The sequence below is a fragment of the Schistocerca americana genome, chromosome 5 (genome assembly GCF_021461395.2).
Source record: "Schistocerca americana isolate TAMUIC-IGC-003095 chromosome 5, iqSchAmer2.1, whole genome shotgun sequence".
NCBI classification, from domain to species: domain Eukaryota; kingdom Metazoa; phylum Arthropoda; class Insecta; order Orthoptera; family Acrididae; genus Schistocerca; species Schistocerca americana.
The window spans coordinates 290222707-290250305 of NC_060123.1; the positions used below are offsets into that span (position 1 = coordinate 290222707).

Consider the following 27599-nt stretch of genomic DNA (forward strand, 5'->3'; position numbering starts at 1 on the left):
CTAAATCTCTGTCTTACCATTATATGATCTATCTAATACCTTTTAGCATCTCCATGGTTCTTCCATGTATACAACCTTCTTTCATGATTCTTGAACCAATTGTTAGCTGTAATTAATTTATGCTCTGTGCAAAATTCTACCAGATGGCTTCTTCTTTCATTTCTTGCCCCCAATCCATATTCACCTACTATGTTTCCTTCTCTCCCTTTTCCTACTCTCGAATTCCAGTCACCCATGACTATTAAACTTTCGTCTCCCTTCCCTACCTGAATATTTTCTTTTATCTCATCATACATTTCATCAATTTCTTCATCATCTGCGGGGCTAGTTGGCATATAAACTTGTATTACTGCAGTAGGCGTGGGCTTCGTGTCTATAATGGCCAAAATAATGCATTCACTGTGCTGTTTGTAGTAGCTTACCCGCACTCCTACTTTTTATTCATTATTAAACCTACTCCTGCATTACCCCTATTTGATTTTGTATTTATAACCCTGTTTTCACCTAACCAGAAGTCTTGTTCCTCCTGCCACCGAACTTCACTAATTCCCACTATATCTAACTTTAACCTATCCATTTCCCTTCTTAATTTTCTATTTACCTGCCCGATTAAGGGATCTGACATTCTACGCTCCGAATTATAGAACACCAGTCTTCTTTCTCCTGATAACGACGTCCTCCTGAGTAGTCCCCGCCAGGAGATCCGAGTGGGGGACTATTTTACCTCCGGAATATTTTACCCAAGAGGACGCCATCATCATTTAACCATATAGTAAAGCTGTACTGGAAGACATTTGTATATTAGAATTTCACTCAGTGTAAGTTCTAGGGGTCTTGTGTTCGCTCCACTCAAAACATCTGGCCCAAAAAATAAACTGTTGAAGAGAACTGGCAAGAGAGTGAATAAGGTGATGATATGTGTAGTCAGCACGCGTTTGAAACTGTTGTAGAACAGAGTGCGTCGAAAAAAGTGCTGCGCGAGCGTGTGCGGCAGCTGAGAGGCCGCTGTGCTGAGTGTTTTCCGCTGCGCCGTAACGCTGCCGGTCTCGCCCAGATGGGCAGGATGTGCGCCGCCTGCTCGCTGTGACACTCATTCTGGCGGCCATGAATAATGCACGCACGCTGCTGCCACCGCCGCGGGGCGCCTCGCCTGCCGTCTACTCTGCCCCTTCACAGAGCCTCCTGCCCCGGTACCTGCACCCTGCTCGCCAGTATTACCACCGTCGTAGTTAATACACCACTCTCTCGTATTTCTCTTGTTCCGTGTACGACAGTGAGCTGACAGGGTAAGTACCGACGACACGATAGTCTGCGGCGATTCCCACTACACTAGAGAAATTGTTTCTCTCAGCATACGACTAAGAAAAATGTATATCTCCCCATTCGAAGCTCTTGTGCCACAAAAGTGTGTCGATGACCATTCCGAGGTAGTTTAAATCAGGGCCGGCCACGATGTGTCAAACTGTACGTGTGTGCAGTGTGCTGGACGTGTACGGGCCGAAGCTCAGTGTGTCTCGGCTTTGCACGGTCTTTCTCGGAAGTACTCGATACGGAGTGACATTTCATGCAGTACTGCGATGCGACACTGTTTCTTCCTGGAGTGCTCCCGCTTGGGCCACTTTCACAGTAACTCAAAATGGTTCAAATGGCTCTGAGCACTATGGGACTTAACATCAGAGGTCATCAGTCCCCTAGAACTTAGAACTACTTAAACCTAACCAAAGAACACCACACACATCCATGCCCGAGGCAGGATTCGAGCCTGCGACCGTAGCGGTCGGCGCGGTTCCAGGCTCAAGTGCCTAGAACCGCTCGGCCACATCAGACGGCACAGTAAGCTAGTTGATTACACTCGAAAATCAATTAATTGTTATAGTCAGTTTATGTTCACAAAAATAAGTTCTGCTTTCTGTTAGCAGTTCAAAACAAATAAGAAACGTCCTTCTTGAAAACAAAGGTATGACTTCTTTGACAACTTAAAGTTCTTGGAAAACAAGATAGGAAAACCTATCTTCTGAAAAGTTCTCTTGCAAACAGAACAGACTATGTTCTTAGCCATCAACAGTAGGCAGATAATTGAGGTCCTCTCTTACGAGCAGTGCAAGCATTTCCAGCATCAGAGTCCACGGTCGGAGCAACGGATCGCGATACGCGGCTGTCCCTGGTGGTAAGGGCGACGTCGGGTTCGGGCGGCGGCGTTGTGCTGGCGACCTTCTAATTCTGCTGACGGAGACGGAACTGGCTGCTGCTCGCCGGCCGAGGGTAGCTATACCCACGTGACGGATGATTATCAGAAAGGTGTAGGTCTAGCAGTGTGGGCTCGGAGTGGCTGAGGAGGTCCGCAAGACGGATGCAGTGAAAGGTCCGCAGACGTGGCGCCGTCTACTGCTCTTGCGCGTGCTCTCTGAACTAGCCTGTTTCCTGTAGGTCAGGCGGAGTTCGAATGACTTCGGCAAATGCCCAGCACAGCGGTCCTACGTTGCGGGTTGAGGGAGTAGCGGGTGATTTCCCTCCCCCCCCCCCCCCACCTCCAAGCATATGAAGCGGTATTTTTTGGAAGTGCCGCCTCTTTGGTTTAAGGAAACTGGTTGTTGCAGTGACACACACATTCCAAAAAAAGACGATGTATATATTAGAAACATGAAAATTCTCATTTTTTATTACGCAGTAAATATCACCGGGCACCACAAATACGCCAAACCATGTTATGTTCAATATCTTCCACACAATGACGTTTTGACTCCGCTGCTGTTATTTTCTTCAGGGTCTTGTGGTGTTCAGCTAACCACGAACAACGCATGACCCTGAAGAAGATCCCAGCAGAGATCGTGTAGAAGAACATAAAAATTGGAAATTTGTGGTACGGACTATGGGACCAAGCTGCTGCGATCAACGACCCCTAAGCTTACACACTGTTTAAACTAACTTAAACTAACGCTAAGGACATCAACACATAGACCCAAGCACGGCGAGGGAGGGGGAAAGAGAGCCGCGCTAACCGTGATAAGACTCCTCAGACCGCACGGCTACCCCGTGCAGAAGAACAGAAAATCCCAGGTAATTTTACCATATTTCTACATTTCCCAGTTATAATTATTTGACAACTTGTCAAAAGCCTGAATAACCATGTTTCGGAGGGAGGAGTGTTGCAAATAGTGCAGGGAGAGAGTCGAGGAAGTTGTGGAAGACACCGACAAGGATGGGGATCCATTCCGACATCGGTGCGTTGCTAGCTACGCTAGATTCCTCAGACGAAGATCCTGGGCATGAACAGTGAGGACGAGGTGCCCCCACAGGTTCTCGATGGGTTTAACCTAGGAGAGTTTGGTAGTCAGCGGAGAACGGTAAACTCTTCTTGCTGGTAGATGCCATCGTGGCGAGGAAAAACAAACTAGATGTGGGGATGGAAGTATTCCCCTAAGATAGATGTACAGTTTGCCATTGTGCCTTCCAGAATCAGGAAATCATCCAGGAAACCCTACAAAACATTCTCCAGATCATAGCGCCTCATCCTCCAGGTTGGAACCATCCGACGATTGTTGCAAGAAGTTTTCTTCCAGGGTTTCACGCTGTGTGCGACAACGGACATCTGTTGGATGAAGCAAAAAACGTGATTCACTTGAAAAGGCCACTTGTCGCCGTTCAGTGGACGTTCAGTTGCGATATTGGGGTGCAAATTCCAGCAGTAAATATGGCTGCACGATCGAGGCCCCTGATGCGGCGACAATATGTGGCAACTTCAACTGAATAGTCGTTGAAGAGACCCTGTTTGTAGCTCTTTGGTTCACCTGGTTGGTCAGTTGCTCTACAGTTGCACGTCTATTTACATGTACACATCTCTGCAGCCATCGTTCATCCCTGCCATCTATGAACCGTGATGCACCACAGATCCCTCGGCACCGGCTTTTGGTAGCGCCATTATGCCGTCCACTGTATACTTCAAACCACGGCAGCACACCTTGCAAAAATAGCTGTTTCGGAAATGCTTCCACCCAGTCGTGTGAAGTTAGCACCCCTTTTTCGAGAAATATACATTTTTTTCACAGTTCTTGTTAGATGTGCCATAGTTCTAGAGTTCTTTGCGTAAAATTTCAATAGTTCTGCAAAATGTAAAGACGAAAACAACAATACTCGAAAAAATTTTCGTATCGAAAACATTCTCTGACAATTTCCGCGAAATGTAAATAAGTACAAGAGTTCTGAGCACAGTTCTGAACAGAGCTCCAAGAGTTCTTTCGAAAATCCCAGTAACATTTTTTTCTGCAGCTAATAGTTTACGAGATAATTGCAATTTAAGGAGAAAATCTTTTCACTTACTGTGAAGTTGGCACCCTTCTTTTCAGAAATGTACATTATTTTCAGAGTTCTTGATAGATATGCCATAGTTCTATAGTTCTTTGTACAAAATTTGAATAGTTCTGCAGAATTTAGCGACGAAAACAACAATATTCGAAAAAAATTTTCGTATCGAAAACATTCTTTGGCAATTTTCGCAAACTGTAAATAAGTACAACAGTTCTGAGCACAGTTCTGAACAGAACTTCAAGAGTTCTATCGAAAACCCAAGTAACATTTTTTTGTGCAGCTAATAGCTTACGATATAATTGCAATTTAAGGAGAAAATCTTTTCACTTACTGTGAAGTTGGCACCCTTTTTTTCAGAAATGTATACTTTTTTCAGATTTCTTGGTAGATATGCCATAGTTCTAGAGTTCTTTGTACTAAATTTCAATAGTTCTGCAGAATTTGGCGAGGAAAACAATGATCGAAAAAATTTTCGTATTGAAAACATTCTTCGTCAATTTTCGCAAATTGTAAATAAGTACAACAGTTCTGAGCACAGTTCTGAACAGAACTCCAAGAGTTCTATCGAAAACCCAAGTAACATTTTTTTGTGCAGCTAATAGCTTACGAGATAATTGCAATTTAAGGAGAAAATCTTTTCACTTACTGTGAAGTTGGCACCCTTTTTTTCAGAAATGTATACTTTTATCAGAGTTCTTGATAGATATGGCATAGTTCTAGAGTTCTTTGTACAAAATTTCAATAGTTCTGCAGAATTTAGCGAAGAAAACAATATTCGAAAAAATTTTTGTATCGAAAACATTTTTTGTCAATTGTCGCAAAAATTTAACTTGTACAACAGTTTTGAGGATAGTTCTGAACAGAACCCCAAGAGCTCTATCGAAAATCCTAATAACATTTTTCTATGGCGATAATAGTTTGTGACAAATTGATTTAATGTGGGACACACTTTCTCTACAGAAAATATAAATATATTCGTACAACAGTTCTGATGACAGTTCTGGACACCACGTGAAGAGTTCTATCGAAATTCCTAGTAGAATTTTTTTGTGCAGGTAATAGTTTAAGAGGTAATTGCAACTTAATTAAGAACCCCATAAGAGCTCCTACTGTGAAACTGGTGCCCTTTTTTTCAGAAATATATTTTTTTTCAGAGTTCTTGATAGATAAGTCATAGTTCTAGAGTTCTCTGTACAAAATTTCAATAGTTCTGCAGAATTTAGCGAAGAAAACAACATTGCATAACATAGCTGATTCAGGAACCCTTTCCTTCTGATACAATTCTTACTGTTGCCACAATATATCACTTGTGCATAGATTCCAACTGAACTGATCATTACAAAAATACAACCATTGACCAGCGGCGCACATTTCTTGCAGCGTTGTACAAAGCATTCGGCTTATCCGCTGTGAAAATACCACACTTAACGCTATTGTAAAATTTACGGTGGATGGTTTCCGTTTATCTACAATGTCAGCATCTATCGAATTATCTTCATGCAAACGTGATGCCTGGATCACTCACTTCCCCTTTTTAGGTACGGAGGAAACTAGAGTTCAGTCTTGTGGAAGACAAAAATGGAAATGTGGGCAGCCCTTCTTTTACTGATAGCAAACTCTACAGAAATCTCCACGCTTGTTTTTCTTCATCATGCCAACAAAAGGAAAATTCTCCCTTCATAGCTCTATTATCATTCCAGTACTAGAAAATCAGTTGTCCGCTTTCACATTTCGACCTGACTGATCTATAGGTTTACACAGTCACAGAACAACATCAAAATGTTTATTGCTCAGTTGGTAAATTCTTCTGGTTGCAACACAGCGTATATTTCCAAATTGTACAGGTAAAATACTTAAGAATCCACACTTAAGAATCCATACTCGTTTGTTTTGATTGATACATATTGGCGAAAACTGTACCTTCCACAGAATCCTTCCAGCTTCTTGTCTACTGTAACATTTTCTCCAAGGGTGTAAGATTTGTGGTAGTTGCATACAAACACAGTAAATATTTCCCGAATAGCTGTTAGCTTGTCTAATTGTCTCCTTTCATCACGAGTAGCGCGACTGTAAAATCTAAGGCTCTCCAGAATAAATTTGAAACGTTTTATGTTCATTTGCGAGGTGAAATTTTTCAATGCCATCACCATCAGTTCCACACAGATCTTCCAGGCTTTATCTGTTACTTTTGTTAACAACAATTAAAAACAAGAGACTGATGAAGGCTTTCAATTCAATATCATCTATTGATTTTACCCCTCTCTCACGCTGAAATGAGGCTTTGATGCTCTCAAAATTCTGATTGGAATACAAAACTACAATAGACAAATATCGTTATCTATGAGGTAGTTACAGCATCACAAATGCTGCTTTGGCTGCACCTATTGGTACAGGTAAATTTCGAATAATATTATGCTCCTCGAACAATATGCTTTGGATTTCTTCAACATTATCTAGTACTTCCCACTTACAATAATAAAATTCCTATAAAATAACGCAACCAGGCGCAGTGTATTAATCTGAAATTTGACATTCAGACAGCGGACACTGACGATTAAAAAGTTCAAACAGAATTTAAGTGCAGTTTACATTCTGGATTAGCTTTGTACTACTTACTACGTTGATAAACAAATAAATTAATCGCTGAAATGAAATACGAAAGGGCACAGTGGATAAAAACGAGCAATCGTCTCATATCTCATCAAGAGCGCATTAGCGTCGATACTGAATCATACAACAATGAAAGGTATACATGAAGTGTATATTTTTAGAATCAGGAAGAACCAGATGAATTTTATTACGTAAAACAGTAATTGTTTTGAGCTCTCATGACATCCAGGACCCAATAACAGCTAAAAATATGCCCAGGACCCTCATGGATGAAAGTTATGTGGCAACATCACCAAACGCTAGGATACATAAAAACATGTGCTGTTCCTGTCCTTAATATTACTGCAAACATTTGTTCTAGTTAGAAAGGAAGTGTGGAAGTTTGATGAGTTACACTACAGCGAGAGTTAAAAGTCTTTACAATGTATAGAAATGTAAGTATATTTACTGAATATATCGTACAAACGAACTAAGTAGTATGTTTAAATCCTAATTCAATACATGACTGATAGAGGTGTTATAACGTTGAGGGGATACAGTATTAAAGTTAATAAGAAGTTCGAAATTTGTAAATAAGAACCTCGTTTATTTGGTCCTCAGTAATCCGGATTTCCGGTTTATCCGGATTCATATTTTGTGTCCCTTGGTATTTTTCTCTTTTTTTCTTATAACACGAAGATGTGTAGTCGGTGAGGTACATAGGCCGCTTATCACTAGGCCGGTAATTTAGTCTAGTACTGAGTGATAAGGAACTCGGAGTGTGTGAATGACATTGTTTCTCAGGTATTGTACATTAATATAACGGTGCATTGATGCCCATCAAGTAAGTTGCATAGTAACCACGTCAACAGCACTCCACCACAGCTCATTGTACCTCTGGTGCGATTCTCGACAGGTGTGACACCATCTGGCTAGTGGCGCGTGTGAATGTATCTGCTCTCTCAGCCATCTGTTTGTTTTGCACTGACGAGCCTTCTCTCCTTGAATCATCTAAGCGTGCACATCCCACGCTTCCACCTACAGTTACTACAGTCAGTCTCAAGAAGGTGTACTGGCATTTGTATAGTGCTGAACGTTTAGACTTTTTGCATTTAGTAGAATATACATCCGGGTTTTTGATTTTCAGTTTTCCAAAATAAAAGTGAGAATTTACGATCGTCCTCATAGCTGTACTTCCAGCAGTACTTCATCTCCTGCGTTCCCAATTTCGTAGAAGTTGTCCCACGAAAATTGCAGAAGAAGCACTCCTGGACGAAAGGATATTGTGACGATATTCTTTCGTCACAGCCTGGGGTTAGAGACCCGGTCCGGCACACAGTTTTTATCTGTTAGTAAGTTTCACATCGGCGCACACCCACTGCAGAGTGAACACACAATCTATTTCATAATCTACTGGCACCATAAAAATGTTATGAGGGTTTTTAAAAGAACTCTTTCGGTGCTATCCAGAACTGTCAGCAAAAGGGTTGTGCCAATTTATTATAGTGTAGACCAAGTGGGTCTCTCGAAATTGCTATTATCTCATTAACTGTTATCCCCACAAAAAATGTTTTTACAGTTGTCGGTAGAACTCTTAGGGTCGTATTAAGAAATGCCATCAGATCTTTTGTACGAATTTATTACTTTTACATGACAAAAGTGAGTCCCACATTAATTATCTCATATAATGTCATCGTCACAAATAATGTTATTATAGTTTTTGGTAGAACTCTGTGGGTGATATTCAGAACTGTCATCAGAACTATTCTACGAATTTTGCTATATTAGATAAAGTGAGTATCAGATAAAAACAATTATTGCATAAACTATTATCGCCACAAAAATGTTCTTATCATTTTCAATGCAACTCTTCCGGTGCTATCCAGAACTGCCAACAGAACTGTTATACAAATTTATTTTTTCCAAACTGACAAATAATTTTTAACCATACCAAAATTTTGCCGAGTTATTGTTTTCTTCCCGAAATTCTGCAGAACTATTCGTGTTTTGAGCAGGGAAATCTAGAACTATTGCATATATATAAAGAACTATGAATAAAATTTATATTTATCGTAAAAGGGGTTCAAACTTCACGGGAAATGCTCATAAGCATTCCTTAATAAAGGCAGTTACTACGTAAACAATTACCTGCACAGAAAATGTTACTAGTATTTTCGATAGAACTCTTACAATGCTATCCAGAGCTGGCATCAGAGCATACGAACAGACATAATTTTTTTTTTTGAGTAAGTGTGCCCCACAATAAATCAATTACCATACAAACTATTATAACCACAAAAAATTTTATTATGACTATCGATAGAAGTCTTGAGGTGTTAACCAGAACTGTTCATCAAAACTGTTGAACGAATTTACTTTTTCTGTCGAGAAAGTGGGTCCAACATCAAAGCAGTTACCGTATAAACTATCATCGCCACAAAAAGATATTATTAGGATCTTCGATAGAGCTCTTGGTGTTCTGTTCAGAACTGTTGTACGAATTTCTTTTTGCGAAAATTGACAAAGAATGTATTCGATACGAAAAATTTTTCGAGTATTGTTGTTTTTTTCGATAAATTCTGCAGGACTATTCAAATTTTGTACAAATAACTCTAGAACTATGACATTTCTATCAAGAACTCTGAAAAAATACATATTTCTGAAGAAAAGGATTCCAACTTCACAGTAAGTGAAGAGGTTCCCTCCTTAAATTGCAATTATCTAGAACGTGTTAGCTGCACAAAAAATTGTAATTAGGATATTCGATAGAACTATTGGGGTTCTGTTCAGAACTGCCCTCAGACCTGTTGTCCGAATTAACTTTTTGCGAAAATTAATAACGAATGTTTGCTATACGAAATTTTTTTCGAGTATTGTTGTTTTCTTCGTTAAATTCTGCAGAACTATTGAAATTTTGTACAAAGAACTCTAGAACTATGCCATATCTATCAAGAACTCTGAAAAAAATATATATTTCTGAAAAAAAGGGTGCCAACTTCACAGTAAGTGAAAAGATTTTCTCATTAAAATGCAATTATCTCGTAAACTATTAGCTGCACAAAAAAATGTTACTTGGATTTTCGAAAGAACTCTTGGAGCTCTGTTCAGAACTGTGCTCAGAACTCTTGTACTTATTTACATTTTGCGGAAATTGCCAAAGAATGTTTTCGATACGAAAATTTTTCGAGTATTGTTGTTTTCTTCGCTAAATTCTGCAGAACTATTGAAATTTTGTACAGAGAACTCTAGAACTATGCCTTATCTATCAAGAACTCTGAAAAAAATATATATTTCTGAAAAAAAGTGTGCCAGCTTCACAGTAGGAGCTCTTATGGAATTCTTAATTAAGTTGCAATTACCTCTTAAAATATTACCTGCACAAAGAAATTTCACTAGGCTTTTCGATAGAACTCTTGACGTGGTGTCCAGAACTGTCATCGGAACTGTTGTACGAATATATTTGTATTTTCCGTAGAGAAAGTGTGTCCCATATTAAATCGATTTATCTCACACCATTAGCGCCATAGAAAAATGTTGTTGGGATTTTCGATAGAGCTCTTGGGGTTCTGTTCAGAACTGTCCTCAGAACTGTTGTACAAGTTTAATTTTTGCGAAAACTGACAAAAAATGTTTTCGATACGAAAATTTTTTCGAATATTGTTGTTTTCTTCGCTAAATTCTGCAGAACTATTGAAATTTTGTACAAAGAACTCTATAACTATGCCATATCTATCAAGAACTCTGAAAAAATATATATTTCTGAAAAAAAGGGTGCCAACTTCACAGTAAGTGAAAAGATTTTCTCATTAAAATGCAATTATTTCGTAAACTATTAGCTGCACAAAAAAATGTTACTTAGATTTTCGAAAGAACTCTTGGACCTCTGTTCAGAACTGTGCTCAGAACTCTTGTACTTATTTACATTTTGCGGAAATTCCCAGAGAACGTTTTCTATACGAAAATTTTTTCGAGTATTGTTGTTTTCGTCGCTAAATTCTGCAGAACTATTGAAATTTTGTACAAAGAACTCTAGAACTATGCTACATATATCAAGAACCATGAAAAAAATGTATATTTCTTGAAAAAGGGGTGCTAACTTCACACGACCTTTCCACCCTTGGCCAGAAAGACGATGATCATGCTGCCCCTTTGGACGTCGGGTAAACGATCCATTTCCGCATTACGATTACGACTCCACTGTATGCCGCGTACCCCACAACACGTTTTAGCATGCCGTCCATTAGTGGTTATTGCATGTTGACGTCTAATATAGGCGGTGGTCATTTTAATGTGACTCAACTGTTTATATGATTTTAAATTTCTTTTTCTACACTTGCTGTTTTATTTTTTCAAAAAATGGCTCTGAGCACTATGGGACTTAACATCTATGGTCATCAGTCCCCTAGAACTTAGAACTACTTAAACCTAACTAACCTAAGGACATCACACAACACCCAGTCAACACGAGGCAGAGAAAATCCCTGACCCCGCCGGGAATCTAACCCAGGAACCCGGGCGTGGGAAGCGAGAACGCTACCGCACGACCACGAGCTGTGGACTTTATTTTTTCAGGATGTGGTCCCACTCCTCTACACCTCCCTGTATCTCGATGGAGAATAGACATCTGCATCAGCTGGAAAGCTCCTTGTTCACGATATTAGAGCACCTCTTTCATTCTTTCTTTCTTTTATAAATTTCAATTTACACGGATACCCTGCAAATCACATTTAAGTGCCAGGCAGAGGGTTTGCCGAACCACCTACACAATTCTCCATTATTACAATCTCGTATAACACGCGGAAAGATTGAACACCTTTATCTTTCTGTACGGGCTCTGATTTCCCTTATGTCGGTGGTCGTTCCTCCCTATGTAGGTCGGTGTCAACAAAATATTTTCGAATTCGGAGGAGAAAGTTGGTGATTGGAATTTCGTGAGAAGATTCCGTCGCAACGAAAAACGCCTTTCTTTTAATGATGTCCAGCCCAAGTCCTGTATCATTTCTGCGACAATCTCCCATATTTCGCGATAATACAAAACATGCTGCCTGTCTTTGTACTTCTTCAATGTACTCCTTCAATCCTATCTGGTAAGGATCCCACACCGTGCAGCAGTATTCTAAAAGAGGACGGACAGACGTAGTGGAGTCTGTTACATTTTCTAAGTGTCCTGCCAATAAAACGCATTCTTTTGTTAGTCTTTCCCACAACATTTTCAATGTGTTCCTTCCAATTTAAGTTGTTCGTAATTGTAATACCTAGGTATTTAGTTGAATTTACGGCTTTTAGATTAGACTGATTTATCGTGTAACCGAAGTTTAACGAGTTCCTATTAGCACTCATGTGGATGACCCGACACTCTCCATTATTCAGGGTCAACTGCCACTTTTCACACCATTCAGATATCTTTTCTAAATCGTTTTGCGTTTTGTATCTGGCTTACATCATACACACATCTAGATCTTTCCTGTCACTATTTTAGCAACCTAGCGAGCACCGGCACATAGTAACACCACATTTCAGAAGCATACCTACGCCAAGGAGAGTTTCTGCCCTTGATTTCAGCTTTACGGGAGGTGCGTTGGCCTACTATTTTTGCTTTATTGTTTGTTCTCTTGCAGGACATTACCCCTTTGCGGGACAATCAGTTGCCATGTCGCTCTCGTAGGCTCTAGCGCGGAGCTAACGTGTGCGTGTTGTTGTTTCAGATGGAGTAGCAAGGATGTCGCTGCTGTACCGGTTCGCGAAGCTCCACGACCGCGCCAACACGCACGTGTTTACGTTCGTCGTGACGAGGTCTGTGACGCGCGACCTGGAGCGCGACGTGACGAGCAAGCAGTTCGCGTGCGGCTACCAGCGCTGGGCCATCACCTTCTCGCGCACCGACAAGGTGCTCGGCGTCTACCTGGTGTGGCGCAACCCGGCGGAGGGCATGCGCGTCTACGTCGACTTCACCTTCACGCTGCTCAACCGCGAGCACTTCAGCGTCAACGAGGCCTTCTCCGGAAAACAGGTCAGTGCTCTCTTCAAAAGCGAGTTCACTTTGCCAATCGTAAGTTAAGCCGCGTTCCCACAGGCCGCGCGACGCTGCGTCGATCCGCGCAAAGCCAAGGAAGGAGATTCGGCGTAGCGCAGTGCCGTTCTGCACAGCTCTGCGCTGTATGGTACATCGAAGGAAATGGCCCCCCTTTGCACGCTCAGTTTGGACGACCTTCCTTACTTTCTATTTTTATTGACGAGTGCGCTCGCACACTGGAACACTGCTGCAAACCTACAAACACACTGCTCCATTCTGCACAGTTCTGTTCTAGTGTGCCCCATTTTGACATCGTCTGTGACGTTCTCCGCTGCCCTGCACCTCGCGTCTCTGCACGGCGTGGCGCTGCGCGTCTCAGGGTGTTTGATATGGCTGCGACTTAATGTAAACAAACGCCTGCTCAGTGACTGATCGCCCGGCGCAGTGCATGTACATCCAGTATTGACATAAATGGTCGAAGTATTGTAGGACACGATTTAGACTGTTTTGTACCGAGCGAAGCTGAGAAAATTTGGGTAGACACACGTTCGGAAGCAAAAGAACTGCAGATTTAAACGCAGCCACAGCCGTATAGACCAAATGGAACCCGCCGGTGTTAGTATACTGAGAGCTATACGTGAGGCATGCAATGAATTCGAAAGTAAAATTCTGTCTTTATATTTTAAGACGCTTTTCCTCTTTTGTTAAAGCAGTAAACGGATCAAAGACATCCATCCATACACTCTGTGACTGAACACAGCGTAGCATACAGAACGTCGATGTATTACATTCGTTTTCTTAAATTATTTCACTGTGGAAGATCATGGTTCGTCCTTTAAGTCATCGCAATAACGTCAAAATGTTACTGTGGGACAGTAGATCAACAGAAATCTCCTAACAGAGGAAACGTTATTGGGTGTGATGGCATATAGTGGTTGTAAATAGAATATTGAAAAGAGCTTGCTCCTCCTCTACTAGTAGCAATGTATTGTAGGTTACAAGAGGACAGAAGCGTTAGCAGAAACTGACAAAATACTCAGACCATTCCCATTTACTAGAAGGGTCGTGGAGCACATATGTATTGCCTTATATCTCTGTAGTCGGTGTGTCGAGGTATTTTGGAACACGTTCTATATTCGCATGTTATGACATTCTTGGAGCTCGAAAATCTTCACACAATGATAGTGTGACACACATCTCGCTACATTCGTCAACGAGACTCAAAAAGCAGCAGATACCGGCGCCTAGGTTGATGACGTGTTCCTTGACCTCCAGAAGGCGTTCGATGCAGTTCTGCACTGTCATATAATGAGCAAAATACGGGACTGTGGAATATCAGACCAGCTGCGTCATTAGGCTGACGAGCTTCTAGCAAACAGCACACAGTCGTTCTTAACAGAGAAAAATCTTCAGACGAAAGGCAAATTCGGGCAAACCGCAACGGTGTTACAGAACCATTTCTGTCCTCATTATACGCTCTGGGACACTGAAAATTTCTCACCGATAGGGAAGAAAGGTGCAAACGCGATACTTCAGGAATAAGTACAGTGAGATTCGATATGTAAATGATCCAAGTTTGACGCCTAAGCGCACGTTCACAGACGCTACAGTGAGGCTACAACCGGACAGTGACTCTATATAAACTGCGCATAGTGGACCAGTCGTGCTTGTAACTATCACATCACGACTCGAGGAGGACATTAGGGTATGCAGAATACCAGGTAGGCGTGCTAGACAACATTTCTCACCATTAGGCGAGTCTGAGAGAGGTGTAATCACAGGCATGAAAACCGCAGGCTGGTCGACGCGCCGTGTGGATCGCCAGACCGATCGTTTGGAGTATTTCGTCAGACCGTGTTGGGGCGAGTAGGCAGGACATGGCACCCACATATGACTTACCCGGTCTGGAGTGACCAGGAAGACGACGAGACAAGATGATCGCATGACCGTGCTGCAAGCGATCAGAGATTCTACAGTCACTCGCTCCACAATGCAAGCAGCTGGTCCACAAACCATTTCCAGTCGGCTTGAGGATGCGAATTTGCAATCCTGGCGCCGTTGTTGACACTGCTGTTAACAACGAGACATTGGCGAATCCGTTTACAGTGGACTGCCACAAATTAGCAAAACGTGGTATTTAGTGATGAAGCCTGATTCGTTTTAGTGACGGATGATAACCGCATACCATTGTGGAGGCACCACGGGGAACGTTACAGTTCCAGCACAGCCGGCGCAATAGTCTGATGGGCCATAGCCTACGATAGCCAGTGCGTAGAACCTTAACGGGTCATGTGGTACTTCTCCTACATGGTCTACTTGGGGAATTCTTCCGGCAAGATAATCGTCTTCCTCATACAGCTCAAGACTTCCTACGTTCCGTCTCTTCGATGGCCGGCCTACTTCGTGGACTTCTCCCCTACAGAACATGTGTGCGACCAGCTGAAACGCCGGATGCCATCGTGTCAGCCTGCACATGATCTGGAGGTGTCTGTTCAACATTTGTGGGCCACCCTGCCTCAGGACATCATCAGACGTCTAATCAGTTCGATGCTGGACCATGTTGTGGCATGTATTACAGCAAGTGGTGATCCAGCACGTTATTCGTGTTGCACTCTATTTGTCAACTTGTACTCACTGCGTTTCTTTACATGTCTTGATCAATTTAACCTGTTACCTGCTTCATTTCGATCCGATGCTCTCCTCCTAGTGCCTTATTTTCACTGTTCCTGAGCGTATATAAGTGACCTAACAGATAACGTTGGAGGTTCCATGAGCCTTTCCGCAGATGAGGCTGTTGTATACGGACAAGTCGCAACACTATAAAATCGTAGCGAAACCCAGGAAGACCTACAGTGAATGGCCACTTAGAGCAGTGATTGGCAGTTGATCCTCACCGTTAACAGATGTGATGTATTGTGCAGAAATAGGTGGAAAGACTCATTACTCCATGATTACTAAATTTCCGAATACTCTCGGGAATCAGGTACATCCATTAAAAACGTGGGAGTTTGTGTGTGGAGGGATGAATGTGGAATGACGACGTAGAATTAGTAGGAGGTGGTGCAGATTTCAGATTCGTGTGAGTATCTATAGGGAACGTAGTACACCCACAAAGGAAGTAGCTTACAAAACCTACGTTCGAAGAATACTCGAGTATTGCTCGTCGGTCTGCTATCCTAGGCAGATAGGTGAAACAGAAAAGACCTAGGATAGGCTAGGGCATTTCAACGCAGGCCTGGAAGTATCACGGAGATGATCGCAAAAATCCAGTGACAGACGCTTTAAGAGATGCGATACGGTTTAAGGCTGAAATATATTGTTTCCTCCTATGCATATTCCGCGAAAAAATGGTTCAAATGTCTTTGAGCACTATGGGACTTCACATCTGAGGTCATCAGTCCCCTAGACTTAGAACTACTTAAACCCAACTAACCTAAGGATATCACACACATCCATACCCGAGGCAGGATTCGAACCTGCGACCGTAGCAGCAGCGCGGTTCCGGACTAAAGCGCCTACAACCGCTCGGACAGAGTGGCCGGCAATTATTAGAAAAGAAAATGAAAGGTTTAGAGTAAGTAGTTCATACGGAAGCATCCGAAATCGTTCCTCCCCGCACCTCTGCGACTGGAACAGGGAAAGGGAAAAGTCACTGTTCTACAAAAAGTACCCTTCACCAGATGTAGTAAGGTGCCTTCTGGAAGATGTAGATATTGGGACGCCACTGTTAACGGGTGAAACTCGTTTATACCATTCTCATTTTTGCTTGTACCGTACAAAAAATGTTCAAATGTGTGTGATATCTTATGGGACTTAACTGCTAAGGTCATCAGTCCCTAAGCTTACGCACTACCTGAATTATCCTACGAACAAACACACACACCCATGGCCGAGGGAGTACTCGAACCTCCGCCAGGACCAGCCGCACAGCGCACAGACCATGACTGCAGCGCCTTAGACCGGTCCGCTAATCCCGCGCTATTGTACCGTACAATGAGGCATCCTAAAGCATAAAAGGATTTGCTGTTTATGCCACTTGCTCTGTTAAACTTTGAACTAGTGTACTTCTTGTTTGAAATCTCATCGGACAGTCCCTTTCTCTGTCCTGCCAGTGGTTTTCATATGGTCTTGTGGTTCGTAGCGGCTGTGTAAATGATTGAAGCTGCCTCGTCATCCGTAGTGAAACATAGGCCCGGAAAACGTAAAAAGCACTGACAAACAGAACGTATATGGTTTTCGAAAAGTTCTAGTAGTACGGCAAATTTCAGAAATAACATCTGAGTTTACCGTTGTTTCTGTGTCGAGTGTAATAGGCGCGTGAAAAGAGAAACAGAACACAGATAAACTATTTCCGAAACGTAGAGATTACGCTTTTTGCGTTAAACATGCCTCAAGCGAATGAAAAATACTGTGTTTACCACAAGTTTTCCTGCTGCTCGTTCTCTCTCTCTCTCTCCGCTCTCCGCTTGATCCCTTGTGCAACGCATTCCGGAGTTTCATCGTGTAACGCTCAGTGCTCGCTGCTTCGCTCACGTGGACTATATGGTGTGCTCATATTTTGTTCGCCTTCAATCGAATTTTTATATTGTCCACAAATTCCAACATTTTCTAAACTTCGCATGCTAGTTAATAGAAACATGGTCTTCTCCGAACGTACTTCTGAGCAAAAAGTAATTCTGACAACTGGCGTCTGAGGTGTTTCTTAATACTGCGTTTTGAGTTTTTGTGGTAATACTACCATAGAAACTATCATCCCCTAACACATATTTCTTTATATGTAAATACATATTTCATAGCTTTAGCTTCAAAAATGTTTTAATATAACTAAACATTTTCTTTAAATTTTTCGTCTCCTACTTGACCCTCTCAGGGAACTGAGTTTCCAATAAACACTGACACTCGTATTTTTTTATTTCTAACTGAGAAACAAAATACAAATTCTCTGAGATGTAGTTTCAAAATTTCATTCGTAATGAAATATTTCGATAGAAGCTTTCATTCCCTACTTTATCCCATAGAGGGTGACTTTCCAGAAACAATGAAACATGTAATTTTTATGTTGAGAAGTCAAACACGAGTTCTCTTAGATGTAGCTTTAAAATTGCTTTATTGGTACTTTAATAATCATTTATTTTCGACAGAATTCCACCCACTATTTTACCCTCGTTGTGATTGAACTTTCAAAGATGTAGAAACACATATTGTTTTATTTCTGACCGACAAACCAAATACCAATTTTCAGAGTTTTAGTTGCAAAATTGCTTTAATAGCGATATGTTTTCAAAAAAAAATTTTATTCCCTATTTCTGGACTCAGGAGGTTAATTTTGAAAAATACCTTCTCAAACAATACCTACCTAACATCAACATCATCTCCAAATTTCAAGTTTCTGTTCTTAGCCGTTGGGACTGTGGAAGCTAACATCCGACAGATGTTCGGATTCAAATGCGGTTCCTCTTCGTCGAAATGTCTTGGCCCAATCTCGTCTAGGGATTGAACCGCACGCGTCTCATTACACGCCCTAAATTATGAGTAGACATTGGTGACCCTTTGGTTAAATTGCCTGGTTGATGGCAAGTTGGCGAAATACAAAGTTAACATAACATATAATAACAGTAATAATAATATCTGGAACTAAATGAACTACCCATAAATGATGTAGGCCACATAGTTGCGATTTGGTTAGAATAATGTTCATTCATAAGCAAACTAATAGCGAAAGTGGTCGTATTTAGAGTTACTGTTACACTCGCGCGCATATGCGTTTGACACAGTTCGATCATTCACAATCTCATCGCGAAACACAAGTTATCTACGCGAAAAGTTAAGAGTTCACACCAGGCGCGCGGCTGCTCACCGCACACATAGTCCCGCGATACCACACAACGCGAAAGTTTCTAAGAAGTTTCACTTCCTAGCTACTTAAAGAATGACTGTCCGCTTTCGCGTCTCAACCCGAACAGTACCCTTTGGTGTCTCCCGCCGAGCTGTTCGCTTTTGCGTCTGCACTCGCACGCTCTGTGCCCGTCCCCGGGCGCGTTTCCCGCGCGCCCAATGTCCTCGCTCAACTGACTAGGGCAGTTCCCTTTCCTGAGGCCGTCCATCTGATTGGCTACAGCTTATTCTACACTATTTTACATTTTAACATGTTTAAACAATCAAAGCTTGACCACTTTCAGGTTCTAAATAAAGTAACAATAATATCGATTATTAAATTATTTTACATAGACCGAATACAATTTCCTTCTTAATTTTGAATGTCATGGCCAGTAGCCTTGAACCAATGCGCTTTCTGATAAATAAATGAAGAACGAAAGTCACTATTACGCGCTAAACCGTAAAACAAATATTCTTTTACCTAATGCAATGTTGTCATTGTTCAATGTGTTTTGTGTGGAGGAAATGATGATCTGATGCTTAACTGAAAATACTGATAATTTAACTTTATTATATCTATTAAAAAATAAAGTGACAGAGTTTATATTTACAACATTTGTTATTTCAATGATACGATTCTACATGAAATGTCGGTCGTTAAGATTGACCAAAGTGTTCAGATTTTAGCATTCAGGTCTTTGGTAGAAAACTTGTTAATTTCACTTTAACAGTAAATCCTAAACTATTATAGATATGATCAATATTCAAGTTTTATTGGGATCACCGTTAAAATTTATGAAGGACTGTAGATTAAAGTAACTGCTGTTTAATTCCTGTACTACTACAGAATTAAATAGTTTTAATAAGTGTTTCCCCTTATGGCCGATTTACGTCCGCCGTATTTAACACTGCTACGTCTCCTTGGCTACAAAAGCCTTCTACGGGGTTTCCCTATGACGTAGGTTCTCGTCTGTCTCACTCGCACACTACAGCGCTTAGGCCTCAATAGACAATAGACAATAGACGCCTGTGAGTTTCCCCATCTCGTGGTGAATCTGCGCCCTTTGTCGCATCCGGTCCTGGACGACAGGGTTCGTTTCACAATTCCTGAAGGCTGACTCTTTCGGCCATATACTTAAATGAGAGCGAAATGCTCGTTAACTCACAATTGGGCGACTATGAGTCAGCCAGTCAGGGCACTGCCTTTAACATATAGAGATTGTTTCATTGTCTATCTTAACTATACTGAATAATATCAGAAGCTGTATTGTTCGCTGGCTGTTCAACGTTTTCGTGTATGGGGCGCTTGACGCTTTGTTATTCTGCTGATAACGTTAATGTCGCAGCTGTAGTGTAGTCCTCGCCCGGCGCAGTTCCAAGCTAGTAGCTGCCGCTCGTAGTAGCAGCGTCAGCAATTGCTTCACTGCACACACACAGCGTAATATGGCAGTGATGTAGTTGATTGGAAGATAAACTCTATGGACAAAGGCAGAAGAAAGCAAGCGCTGTTTATTTGGTTTGTGAATACACTAATAAAAGAAACAGGTGGTTTTGGAATCACCCTCATAGAGAACTGAATTTCCAGGAAACACTGACACATGGAACTTCCTGGCAGATTAAAACTGTGTGCTGGGCCGAGACTCGAACTCGGGACATTTGTCTTTCGCGGGCAAGTGCTGTTGGCTGCGAAAGGCAAAGGTCCCGGTTTCGAGTCGCAGTCCTGCACACAGTTTTAATGTGCCAGGAAGTTTCATATCAGCGCACACTCCGCTGCAGAGTGAGAATCGCATTCTAGAAACATCCCCCTGGCTGTCGCTAAGCCATGTCTACGCAGTATCCTTTCTTTCAGGAGTGCTAGTTCTGCAGGGTTCGCAGAAGAGCTTCTGTGAACTTTGGAAGGTAGGAGACGACGTACTGGTAGAATTGAAGCTGTGAGGACGGGTCGTGAGCCGTGTTTGGGTAGCTCAGTTGGTAGATCACTTGCCCGCGAAAGAAAGGCAAGGGTCCCGAGTTCGAGTCTCGGTCTGGCACACAGTTTTAATCTGCCAGCAAGTTTCATATCAGATCACACTCCGCTGCAGAGTGAAAATCTCATTCTGGACTGACATACGTATTTTTTTTTGCAGTTTTGTAACCGAAACTAGTTCGCGGCTACTGACAGCAGTGGCTGTGCCCTGGTCATCGATTCAAATGGTGCTCGGAAGGCCTATGTTGAGAATGTTTAATAAGCTAGGTTCTGTACCTCCGTCTTTAGAACCAGTGAAGATAATACTCTAAGTTTTTTATTGGTTATTTCTGTTGACTGAAGAATAATTATGAAATGAAATGCAAAGGAACGAAAGATATCGGTTTATTAAAAATATACATTTTTTACATGAAATATTTGTGCATGCAAATACCTAACTTCAAACCCTTCAGATAACTGACATGACTGTTCATCTGTAGGTGTAGTACCTTATAATAAAGCAAATAAAACAGATCATAAAGTTTCATGTAGCTATGACGTTTCTCAAACACAGAAACATTAACTGTAGGAAACATCATTCTCAGAAAATCGAGTTTAAAACTGAAAATATTAAAACTGTGTGTTTTTAATGAAAGCTCAGAAACAACGAGCAACATAGTCAAGAATGTCTTCCTTGTCTCCCTCTTTCTGTAAAAGCATCTTCCTTGGGCCTGACCGTTCTTATTTGATGTTGAGATCGGCTGCACGCTGTGATCTGGCAAATCGAAATTTAAAAATTCTTCTCTCTTTACATTATGCCAGCCAGTGTTTATGCTGATGTATAATGGCACTATTATTCTTCTCTTGTTTCTATCATTGAATGATAATATAGCATCACTGACTCTCCATTTCAGGACATTTAACCCCACAAATATTTACTTGGGAATTCGTGATCAAATTGTATTATTGAATATGTCTCGGGATCCTGAGTGCACACATTTAGACCCATTCAGACAGGGCCGAGGTGAGCTAGTTGCTTTGATGGTTTCCACAACAGCTTGAGGAATGGAATACTTGTGTTTTAAACACGCTCCTGAAACTTAAGTCTTTCGGAATTTATACCATGACTCAAGACCGGGTGGGCAAAGTGAGTGTATTGGTTTATTGTCATTTCAGAGTTTGTGGAAATATGTGGTCCATGCTGCTTTCTTCGTACTTTCTGCATCATTCTGTTCTTGATAATGGCCATTCCATAATACTGCTCACGTTCACTTATTGCGTTAGAAGCTAATGGACCCCTGAGTGTCCTGCCGTCTGACGCATTGGTGGTATGCAGTTTTTATGATAGTGGCAGACATGTTGTAAACAACAGAGTAGCCAACACTGAGCGCTGCTTCTCCTCTACCGAAAGGTGGAAACCGCACCGTTCCTCGTATAGTTGAGGCAGGGGAGTGAAATATCTATATACAAAGATACGTGAGTCCATAATTGAGAGAGGAATTCAATAAGTAACGCAAAACATTTTTTTATTTCTGGAAGTGCGATGGTTTTATTTAGGATTCCTATACACCAAAATATTCCCCACTCTTTTGGTTACGAACCCCCATTTTTTAGTGCGACAGTCTTACTCCTCCTTACTGGTAGGGCCCGTATGCCCACATGGTACCACTCTACTGATCGATGAAGGAATCAACGTCTCGCTGCATCAATAACTTTCCCATCATCCCCGGACTATATCCCACGAAGAGCATCCTTCACTGGACCAGACAAGTGGAAGACGGAATGTACAAGATCCTGGATGTATGGAGGATGAGGCAGAACAGTCCAGTGAAGTTTTATGAGCTCCTGGTCGGCTGTGTAGACTTATACACTACTGGCCCTTAAAAATTACTACACAAAGAAGAAATGCAGATGATAAACGGGTATTCATTGGACAAATATGCTAGAACTGACATGTGATTACATTTTCAAGCAATTTGGGTGCATAGATCCTGTGAAATCAGTACCCAGAACAACCACCTCTGGCCGTAATAACGGCCTAGATACGCCTGGGCATTGAGTGAAACTGAGCTTGGATGGCGTGTAGAGATACAGCTGGCCATGCAGCTCCAACACGATACCACAGTTATTCATGACTAGTGACTGGCGTATTGTGACGAGCCAGTTCAAATGGTTCTAATGGCTCTGAGCACTATGGGACTCAACTTCTGAGGTCATGAGTCCCCTAGAACTTAGAACTAGTTAAACCTAACTAACCTAAGGACATCACACACATCCATGCCCGAGGTAGGATTCGAACCTGCGACCGTGGCGGTCTCGCGGTACCAGACTGCAGCGCCTAGAACCGCACGGCCACAAAGGCCGGCAACGAGCCAGTTGCTCGGCCACCATTGACCACACGTCTTCAATTGGTGAGAGACCTGGAGAATGTGCTGGCCAGGGCAGCAGTCGAACATTTTCTGTATCCAGAAAGGCCAGCACAGGACCTGCAACATGCGGTCGTGCATTATCCTGCTGAAATGTAGGATTTCTCAGGGATCGAATGAAGGTTAGAGACACGGGTCATAACACATCTGAAATGGAACGTCCACTGATCAAAGTGCCGTCAATGCGAACAAGAGGTGACCGATACGTGTAACCAATGGCACCCCATACCATCACGCCGGGTGTTACGCAAGTATGGCCATGACGAATACACGCTTCCAATGTGCGTTCACCGCGATGTCGCCAAACATGGATGCGACCATCATGATACTGTAAACAGAACCTGGATTCATCTGAAAAAATGACGGTTTGCCATTCGTGCACCCAGGTTCGTCGTTGAGTATACCATCGCAGGCGCTCCCGTCTGTGATGCAGCGTCAAGGGTAACCGCAGCCATGGTCTCCGAGCTGATAGTCCATGGTGCTACAAACAATGTCGAACTGTTCGTGAAGGTGGTTGTTGTCTGGCAAACGTCCCCATCTGTTGACTCAGGGATCGAGACGTGGTTGCATCATCCGTTACAGCCATGAGGATAAAATGCTTGTCATCTCGGCTGCTAGTGATACGAGGCCGTCGGGATCCAGCACGGCGTTCCGTATTACCCTCCTGAACCCACCGATTCCATATTCTGCTAACAGTCGTTGGATCTCGAAAACGCGAGCAGCAATGTCGCGATATGATAAACCGAAATCGCGATAGGCTATAATCCGACCTTTATCAAAGTCGGAAACGTGATGGTACGCATTTCTCCTCCTTACACGAGGCATCACAACAACGTTTCACCAGGCAACGCCAGTCAACTGCTGTTTGTGTACGAGATATCGGTTGGAAACTTTCCTCATGTCAGCACGTTGTAGGTGTCGCCACCTCGTGTGAATGCTCTGAAAAGATAATCATTTGCATATCACAGGATGTTCTTCCTGTCGGTTAAATTTCGCGTCTGTAGCACATCTTCGTGGTGTAGCAATTTTAATAGCTAGTAGTGTAGGAGGGCTTGTGTTGTCGTGAAGAAGATAAAGTTACGTATCTTTTTTGTGGCTACAAACACGCTGACGTTTCTTCAATTTCCTAGGGGAACACAATACACTTCAGAGTTCATCACAGAACCATAACGGAGTACATCGAACAGAATACCCTCTTTAGAATCCCAAAAAACCGTCGCGATGATTTTACCGACAGGAGGACTTTTTCTTCAGAGCACAAGCGTATGGCTCCACTCCATGAACTGCTGCTTTGGTTTCCATTCGAACTGATGAATTCATGTTTCATCGCCTGTGAAGGATGTTCGACAAGAAATGGTCAAGGTCAGCCTCGTAACGCGCAAGCAGTTCCGCACAGATGGTCCTCGGTTGATCTTTATGGTCTTCTATTAGGCGGCGACAGTCCCGACGGGGACATACCTTTTAGTACTCAAACTGGTGGACGAGTATATCAGCAGTACCAAAAGAGATGTCCATTTAAGAAGCGAGGTGTTTGACTGTGATATGTCGATCACCCCGAATGAGAGTGTCCGCACGTTCCAACTCTGCAGGTGTCACAGCCGTATGCGGCCGGCTGGCAGGTGAGATATCGTACAGGTTTGTCCGACCTTGTTGCGACGATGACAGACATCTCGTCCAACGACTCGCCGAGCTTTTGTTCCATACCAGCTCTCTGTAGACATTCTGCAAGTGCCTACTATCATCAGAGACGCTAAGCCCGTCTCACACGGAGCAAGGTTCGCCGCAAGTTTGCGAGATGGCGTGCATGCCTGCCGGCTTGCAGGCAAAGGAGCCGGCTATCTTCCACGCCGAAGCTCTCCCACGGTGCGAGATCGGCAGCTAGTTGTGTTGTGATCGGTTGCATGTTGTATCGAACGAAGATGGCTGCTTCAGGTACAGATGTTCAGAGCAAACAGGCGTTATTAGCTCTTTTGGTGCTAAACGGTGCAGAAATGCATGCTAATGAGAGTAGAAGAAAGAAAGGATGGAAGAAAAACTGGATGAAGAGGAGAAACGCTGGAAAAGGTGTGCTCTCCATGCTTCATAAAGAGTTGACGTTAGTTCGCATAACACCTACTTTTGTTTGAAAAGTATCACCATTTCATTACTGTTTGACTTTATAAATATACCAACAATGACTGTTATATACGACTTTATTTTATAGGATAGAAGACCGTACATCATTACCAAATTTTATACGAATGGATGTATTGGTATTTGAAGAACTTCTTTGTATGTTTTATTATAATAGTTCGTGCTTTTCACGACGTACAGTCACTATTCTTCCATATAAATGCATATCAATGCTTCAATCGCTTCCTAGGACCACTGCGGTGCCATTATTTAATAATTATAAGAACTTCCTACAGTACCACACAACAGCAGAAAAGCTTTCCGCGTCTGACGTCACAAACGAAACGTCTCATGATTGGCCAACGCAGGTAGCACGCAGGGAACCTTACAAGAAAAATAGCACCGGACCTATCCTGGAAATCTTATAAGGTTCCCAGCAAAGTAGCCCGCTAGCAGACGATGGAGCCCGCAAGGTAGCCGTCGCGCGAGCCAGCAAGGAAGCTTACAGCGAATCCTGCTCCGTGTGAGACGGTCTTTAGCGTTTCCGACAAACTAAACTCACGGACAGCTTTCACCTAGGAACCTATCTCCGCTACAGAAGCCACTACCTATCCCGACATCATGAAATAATTGGGACTGAAGCGGGAATATTCCACGACGTCACTCAAAAAAATTCCGCATTTTTTCAACTTAAATTGGTTGCGAAAAAAGTGTTGCGTTACTTATTGAACGTCACGCGTGGGTATCTTCACTGATACTCACGCTTAAAAATATTTCTGCACCTATTCAGTAAACAGTTCCACAGCAGGACCGCCTGAATGCCTGGCAGACTGACGACAGCTTTTGCTAGGGCTGTGAACACGTCTACACCGTCCGGTTCTCCCACAACGACTGCTACTTCGCAGCGATGGGTGAGATGGCTTCGACGCAGCACTTGTTCGCCAGCATAGTTCTGTCGGTGCCTGCTCACAGTGATTTTGCAGCTTAACTGCCGTAGTGTGCGTGCCTCCGTTGTTTCACGTATGATCCTTAATCGAGCGAGGAAACGATGCTGCGAGCTCAGGTTAGTAGTCGCAAGTGTGCATTGAACATAAGGCATTTTCGAGCTGTGAGGATGTGAGGAAAGGTAATGCAATAATAGCAAGCGACTGTACTCCACAGGGCACGATTTACGCTCCACGGTGTGGCGGTGCAAACCCCCGTTACTAGATGAATAGGTCTAGTATGCAAGGATTGCTTTGTGCAGAGCGAGCGCGCAACATGGTGCGCCCTTCACGGAGGCGTGTGGCGCGTCCGCGCGAGATTTGCAACGTGTCGGCGGGATGCCTCCGCAGCCGAGCGGCCACGTAGCCCGCAGCTTGGGGTTTTTAGTTTTTCGCGCATTACGCGAAAACTATGTAACGGTGAAGAGCGATGTGGCAGTGGGTTGTGTCCAACAATATCCACCTTCTCAAAGATCGATCTTTATTTTAAGTCACGAGACGCAAAAATTATAGTAACTTAAAAATTGCTTAATATCACGAATACTGAAAATATTAATAAAAGTAGTAAACAACAACGTACAGAAATGAACGAGCGCTCATTAAAACATCTCGTCATAGCGGATTGAGTGCCGTAGTCATTATTAAGCTCTTAAAGTGCAATAAACAAAGATTGATGAGAAATTGTTTATAAAATTCAATAGAAAATTCATGATGTAAAGAACGGCACTATATAATATTTTGGGTGGCATCACACATATTTTAAACAAGTCGTACTATACACTTAATTTGCAATAGTTTTCATTGTTTGCAAATTATTATTTACATTTATCCTCCATAATTAATTAATTATTATAGGTATGAAGATTCGAGCAGAGCGATGTGCAGATCGCTATAGATTACGTCTAAAAATAGTACTATAAGCAGTTCTACGTTAAAAACTTGCAGCACAGATGTAAACAAACCAATCTGCTTTAAGTGGCGAAATTTTGCAAAAATTAAAACATGATTTACTGGCGACAGAACAGTCCCTGAAATTAATGTAACATAGTAAGTAAGATGTACTTTTTAGCGTGGTTCCGATGGTGTATTTCTTTCTGTTGAGGGATTTATGTGTCAAAATTTGTAACCTTAACTGGTGAGATTGATACTTGGATAACCAGGGGGGGGGGGGGGGGGGGGTAGACTTCCGAGCCTATATAAGCGAGCGGCCATCTTGGCCAGTGGTCAGTCGTTCGGCAGTCGGTAAGCGTGTGGGTGGGGGAGTCGGCCGGTGGGTGGCCCATGTGGTCGTTTGAGTAAGAATTTTTCGCGCCGATTTACTTCGTCAAAGCGTATTGTTTAATAGTGCA

General features: G+C 42.5%; 1 protein-coding gene across 1 annotated transcript in view; it reads left to right on the plus strand.

The window, feature by feature from the left end:
- The first annotated feature begins 1104 nt into the window (after positions 1-1104).
- The window catches only part of LOC124616317, a 259124-nt gene continuing 232629 nt past the window's right edge, over positions 1105-27599 (plus strand). The window contains exons 1-2 of the mRNA XM_047144623.1: positions 1105-1225; positions 12600-12904. Coding sequence (XP_047000579.1) covers positions 1105-1225; positions 12600-12904 — 426 coding nt within the window. The remainder of the gene's footprint in view (positions 1226-12599; positions 12905-27599) is intronic.